The sequence below is a fragment of the Bubalus bubalis genome, chromosome 4 (genome assembly GCF_019923935.1).
Source record: "Bubalus bubalis isolate 160015118507 breed Murrah chromosome 4, NDDB_SH_1, whole genome shotgun sequence".
Classification (NCBI taxonomy): Eukaryota; Metazoa; Chordata; class Mammalia; order Artiodactyla; family Bovidae; genus Bubalus; species Bubalus bubalis.
In genome coordinates this window covers 63,044,531-63,050,101 of record NC_059160.1, presented here as the reverse complement: position 1 = coordinate 63,050,101, position 5,571 = coordinate 63,044,531, and the positions used below count along the sequence as shown (strand labels likewise).

Here is a 5,571-nt window from a genome sequence, read left to right as displayed (position 1 = left end):
CCCCACTTCTTGACTTCCCTTTACCTTTTGTTTTGGGTTCTCAAGAGATATCCCAATACCAGTGCATTTCCCTCTCTTCAATTTGCTCACTCCCCAGCCTCAAGAAGTCCCCCAAATCATCTTTAAAAATTTTTTCAAAGTGGTAGTCTTAAGCAGATATTTTATTGATGTATTTAGAAAATTGGAACTATAAAGGGAGAGGGTTGTGTTGCGCTCTTCACAACCCTTGGCAACCTAGAGGCAGTAAAAAGTTACATATACCCACATTCTCTGAAGAATCCCAAGGACAAAGGCAAAATAAGGCCTCAGTGGTGACAGTCATTAGAAATGGAAATAGGGCAGATAGAGAAAATAGTGCTTATTTCCAGAATTACTTTTCCTGCTTCTAGCCCTTTGCTCCAATAGCTCTTACCTTCTGGCACAGGGTCAGTGGCCTGTGACTATAAATAGTGTCCAAGGAGGAGTGAGTGCTTGGGTGGAAATGTGTGAGGAATGTATTTGTGTGTGGCTTCAGAGTGCATAGTCAGGGTTGTGATCCAAGACATGGAGAGGAGTGGAGGGAAAAGACTTTTTGTGGTAATGAGGCCAAAGAATGGGTATGGAAAGAGGCTCAGAATGTGGTTCTGTTTCACCTTCTCATGGGGCGACATGGACATGGACACGGTGCCAGGCATTGTTGAGCACCCCTCGAAGGTTCCAGATTGGGGCCACCGTGTCTGGCTGCACGTTGTAGCTCTCATCTACAGCCTTACAGACAATGTTCAGTTCCTTTATCCCAGCTGGCAAAGGGGCTTGCAGGTGCCATAGTCGCCAGGCCCAGGCCTTTCGGGCATGCTGCTCCTCTCCTTTCAGCTCAGCCACTTGCCAGGTTAGGCCCCCATCCAGAGACACATCCACCCTGACCACAGCTCTTCCTCCACCACTCCATGCATAGCCTTTGACAGTCACCTCCCCTGACCCTATTGTCTCCCCTTCTTTGGGTTGTGTGATGGCTGACTGGATAGGAAGTTCTTGGATAGATGGAGCTGAATCAAAATCTACAGTGTCCCAGTCCACAGATGGAGAAAAGCCTTTGTAATCCCGCCGCTGCCAGTGACTGAAACTTTCCTCTGGTTCCACACTCACTTTGCCCAGCCATTTGACATGGCGGGCACCCACCACACCAGGAACCACCACTCGCACAGGAAAGCCATGGTCACGAGGCAGAGGTTGCCCATTCATTTCATATGCCAGCAGGACCTCAGCTTCAGGGTCCATGGCCCGAGCCAGAGGTATGGATGCTCCATAGGCAGTCCCTGTGGGGTCTGAGTCCAGTCCCTCAAAGCAGACATGGGCCTCAGTTTCACAGAGCTGGTAACCAGCCTGGGCTAACACATCACAAAGCCGTGCCCCAGCCCAGCGTGCAGTGCTAATGGCCCCTAAACTCCACTCCAGACCTCTTACTTCTTTGAACTGAGTCATCTCGGAGCGCCGGTTGCCAGCACACTGCAGAGTGACCGTGATCTCATGCTTAGGGAACTGGTACAAGTCATCCAGGGACAGGCACAGTGACTGACCCCCTGGTGGCCCTACTACATTCAGGCGATAGGTGTCTGGGTCCACGTTAGGTACAGGCAAATGATTCCGGGTGAAGAATATAGGGTTCGGTGTGATGTAGTTTTCTGTCAGCAACTCAGGGGGGGGCTCCGCATTAAAGGGGCGCTGGGTGTTGACCTTCAGAGCTGAGTGACGTATAGGATCATCCGCATAAGGATCAGAGGTCTTCAAGATGGAGGGTGCCTTGTCGTCAGGGTTCAGCTCCCCAATCTTGTACTGAGCTAGTATCTCTCGCACGTGGGGCTGGTTGTGAACAGCATAGAGGGCCCAGAAGGGCTCTAAAGGACCCCCGGCTGCTAGCATCAGCTTTGATGCCCCCCCTGGGTGTATGTCCACAAATTCTGTGATATCAAAAACCTCACAGCCCAAAGTTACCCAGACCCCAGTCTCAGGGCTGCTGTGGGATTTCACTTCCTCCCTGGTATATCTGCGTGGTGACTCTTGAGAAGCCTGAGGCAAAAGGGAACAGAATGTTAAGAAGAAATCACTCTACCTCACTCTGACCCTGTGCTTCCCTGGTGGCTCAGATGGTTAAGAATCTGCCCACAATGCGAGAGACCTGGGTTTGATCCGTGGTTCAGGAAGATCCCCTGGAAAAAGGCATGGCAACCCACTCCAGTATTCTGTCCTGGAGAATTCCATGGACAGAGGAGCCTGATGAGGTCCATGGGGTCACAAAGAGTCAGACACAACTGAGTGACTAACACCCTGACCCAACCCACAAAGTTATGGCCACTGGGAAGGTAGAAGATTCCATCTGTGCTGTGCATGAAGACCATGAAGGCTGTGTAATCATGGGGTCTGTGATAAAGCCTGGGTTGCCACGGGAACTCACTCAGGCCCCTTGGTTCTGATAGTGAAGTCCCTTCCTTCCCTACTTACCCTGCACTGCTGATCATGACAGGCCAACACTGCCCCAAGGCCTAGCAGTGTGCCCATGACTCTCCATCCCCTGGTGCTGGAGTTATCACCAGAGAAGGTGAAGCTGGAGCGCTGGGGCTGAAAAGAATCATTTGTACAGCAGGCCCGAATGCAGAGCCTTGCCGGGGTTGACTTGAGTCTGGAAGAGAGAGAAGTCTTAGTAGCACACTTCCGATCATAAGAAAGGGCTGGGGAAGGCCTGGGGTGTACCTCTCCCAGGTTAGCCATTGGTTCCTTCAGTTGGGACTTAGTTTCTCAGCAATGGGTGGGACAAATGAAATGTGGCTTTGCCTTTCCTCCCAGGCCACTATCTCAACCATCTTATCTGACAGTTAAGATAAGTGTCATAAAAGTACTTAAAAGGAGATATGGACTAGGAACTGGATGGCCTACCTGTAGGCCTGTCGGAGCCCTGGGGCCACAGCTCTGTGCAGCAGCAGCAGCAGCATTATGACAGACCTAGGATAGGAGGAAGATTCCAGGATCAAGATAGGGAGTGCTGAGAGGTGATGAGATTAGGGCAGCTTGAGGCAATGGGTAGGAGGATGACACAGAGACCAGCTAGGAGCTCTCTGGACAAATGGGGAAACTTTTTCTGTGGTAATGAGGCCAAAGAATGGGAGTAGGGGGTCCAAATGGGCCCTTAGAGAAAACCTGGAGGAGTTCAGAGACAGAATATGCTGACAGAATGGAAAGGAACAGGGGGTGGGAGGGAGTCCTCTGAGAATCACCTGTTCTACATCCTCTACTCTCTACTTTGTCCACTACAGAGAACAATGGGAGCCAAAAGTCTATTGTCCAGTTTGCCAGTTAATTCTTTCTGAAGCTAGCAGAGGACAACTGAGGGGTATGCTCACATAAAAGGAGACAAAAAAGTAAAATATAGATAGTGGCAGCCTAATGAGGTAAAGGAAGCTCAGATTCTGGAGTCAAAAACTGCTTTGCATTTATAAAAACCAGTCCTGCCATTAACCAGCCCTGTTCCTGGGCAAGATACCAGGCCTCTCTGAACCTGTGTCCTCATCTATGAAATTAGATCTATCTAGCAGAGTTGCTATGATGTGCAAACAAGTAATAACATGGTCATTGAAGGACTTTCCCTCCTCTCCCTCCGCCCACCCCTAAAAAAATGAAAATTGAACCCAGCTGGGAACTGGATCCCAACCTGGGTCCACACCCCTACCTTGTCTATGCCATTTCGGTGAGCTCAGCAAATTGAGTAGTTAATGGTCAGGGTGTCAGGGAACTGGCTAGAGAAGGAAGAAGGTAATTTTTCTGCTCTGGCTCGCAGCAGTTTTTTCTTCATAGCACTAAGCAGATCACTGATCACAGGAGGGCCAACGTTGGGGGTGGGGTGGGGTGAGACGCGTCAGAATTGCTGATGAGATGCAAGAAAGCTAGGAGTAGGAGCAGAGGCTGCACTGTACTCCCGGCCCTTAGGACCCTCACTCTCCCTCCCACTTCCCATCAGTGCCAGCAGCCCACTCTATGCTGGAGCAGTGAGGTAGAGCTGACTTATAGTGGAACTCGATAAGCCCAAGGTCCCAGTCTTGGGAGAAGCAGTCTTCTGCTACAGAACAGATGACACCCCCTTGTGCGGGTGGTGACTAGTCACTCCCCAGGGTCACTCTGATCAGAATATGGATATTTTACCGGGGCGCAAGCAGCTGGCTCCACGTCACTGCCTAACAGCTGGCCCGAGAGTATCTTGTAGCAATAGCCCAAGGCCCCAGGAGCACCCGGCTAAAGGGGGTGGAGGCGGGTACCGGCAGTTTTGCTGTGCCTGGGATTCGGAGCACCCCCGGGTGCCAAGCCCCCGCCCGGCTACCGCTCAGGTTATTGGCCTTGCCCCCTCCTCTTCCCTTTCCTGGCCCCAGGCTCCTTACCCTGCTCAACGTACGCTGGGTAGCTGTTTTACCCGCTCCGCACCCAGCGGCTGTCGGCGAAGGGGCGGGGCCTGGGCCGTGACGTTGTTGCGGAGTAAAGGACCACTCTCACCCCTCGGCTCGTCCCCCAGCCATTGGCGGGCGGCGGGCCGCCTCCCAGCTGCTGTGCCCGCCTCCTGGAGGCCAAGGAAGGCCGGGCGCCACCCCGGCTTGGAGATAGGACGGGCCGTTTTTCCTTCCACCCGCGCCAGACGAGGAGTGGGACCCTCAGGATGTTCGGAACCCGAGCAGTGTAAGGTGATGAGGACTCCCAAGGGTTGGGCTGAGAGGTGCTCCCGCCCCGCCCCTCCCCGCCCGCTGAGACACAAGGTGCTTTCGCTAGAGGCCTCGGCATCCAGTCGGCTTTCTCCCGGTGGTGAGCTCCGCCTCTTGTCAAGCGTCTCTGTTGCAACTACCACAGCCCTGTTTGTCTTTTAAAGAAAACAAGATCAAACCTCAAGTCTTTTATTTTCAGGAATGAGGGCAGAAATGGAGTCTAAACAGTGGTTCAAAGGCTTCGAGATTCCTTGGTCTAACAATTTCTCCTCAAATTGTAGAAATAACAACACTGAATAACCATCTTTTATATTTTGCTTAGTTGTCAATTTATTTTTTTTTGTCAATTTATTTTAAAAGGTCGTTATTTAATGCATTTTAACACCCCAAAGTAGGAAGATTATAGTTGCTCATAATATCAGAGTAAAGGACACTAACATAAATTGTTTGCTATTACCCTTTTATCATTTGGCTAGGGAAAACTTCGGAGAAGGCAATGGCACCCCACTCCAATACTCTCGCCTGGAAAATCCCACGGACGGAGGAGCCTGGTAGGCTGCAGTCCATGGGGTCGCCAAGAGTCGGACACGCCTGAGCGACTTCACTTTCACTTTTCACTTTCATGCATTGGAGAAGGAAATGGCAACCCACTCCAGTGTTCTTGCCTGGAGAATCCCAGGGACGGGGGAGCCTGGTGGGCTGCCGTCTATGGGGTCGCACAGAGTCGGACACGACTGAAGCGACTTAACAGCAGCAGGGAAAACTTGTCATTGGCGAGCTGTGGACTTGGGGCAAACGTACCCAACACTGCCCTCTAGAGGTGAGAAGGCTCAGTTACAACCTTACTTTAAAA

The 5,571-nt window shown here is 51.6% G+C and overlaps 1 protein-coding gene and 1 long non-coding RNA gene across 6 annotated transcripts; one reads left to right on the top strand and one right to left on the bottom strand.

Moving 5' to 3' along the window:
• Positions 1–143: 143 nt before the first annotated feature.
• Positions 144–4,923, bottom strand: SUOX (sulfite oxidase). 5 transcript variants are annotated; one of them, XM_025283717.2, is made up of 5 exons: positions 4,404–4,923; positions 3,701–3,914; positions 2,911–2,976; positions 2,479–2,656; positions 144–2,046 (listed from the first exon to the last, which is right to left on the bottom strand). In XM_025283717.2, exons 3-5 carry the CDS (start codon positions 2,964–2,966, stop codon positions 637–639), a joined length of 1,644 nt encoding a protein of 547 aa, XP_025139502.1. In that variant the 5' UTR covers positions 2,967–2,976; positions 3,701–3,914; positions 4,404–4,923; the 3' UTR covers positions 144–636. The 5 variants fall into 5 exon arrangements, with proteins under 5 accessions (XP_025139502.1, XP_025139505.1, XP_006075121.1 ...); XM_025283720.2 differs by having other exon boundaries at positions 3,701–3,839; XM_006075059.3 differs by having other exon boundaries at positions 3,701–3,767.
• Positions 4,677–5,028, top strand: LOC102408940. Its single transcript, XR_006550488.1, has 2 exons — positions 4,677–4,818; positions 4,918–5,028. It is a non-coding gene; the product is annotated as an uncharacterized LOC102408940 (long non-coding RNA).
• Positions 5,029–5,571: the final 543 nt, after the last annotated feature.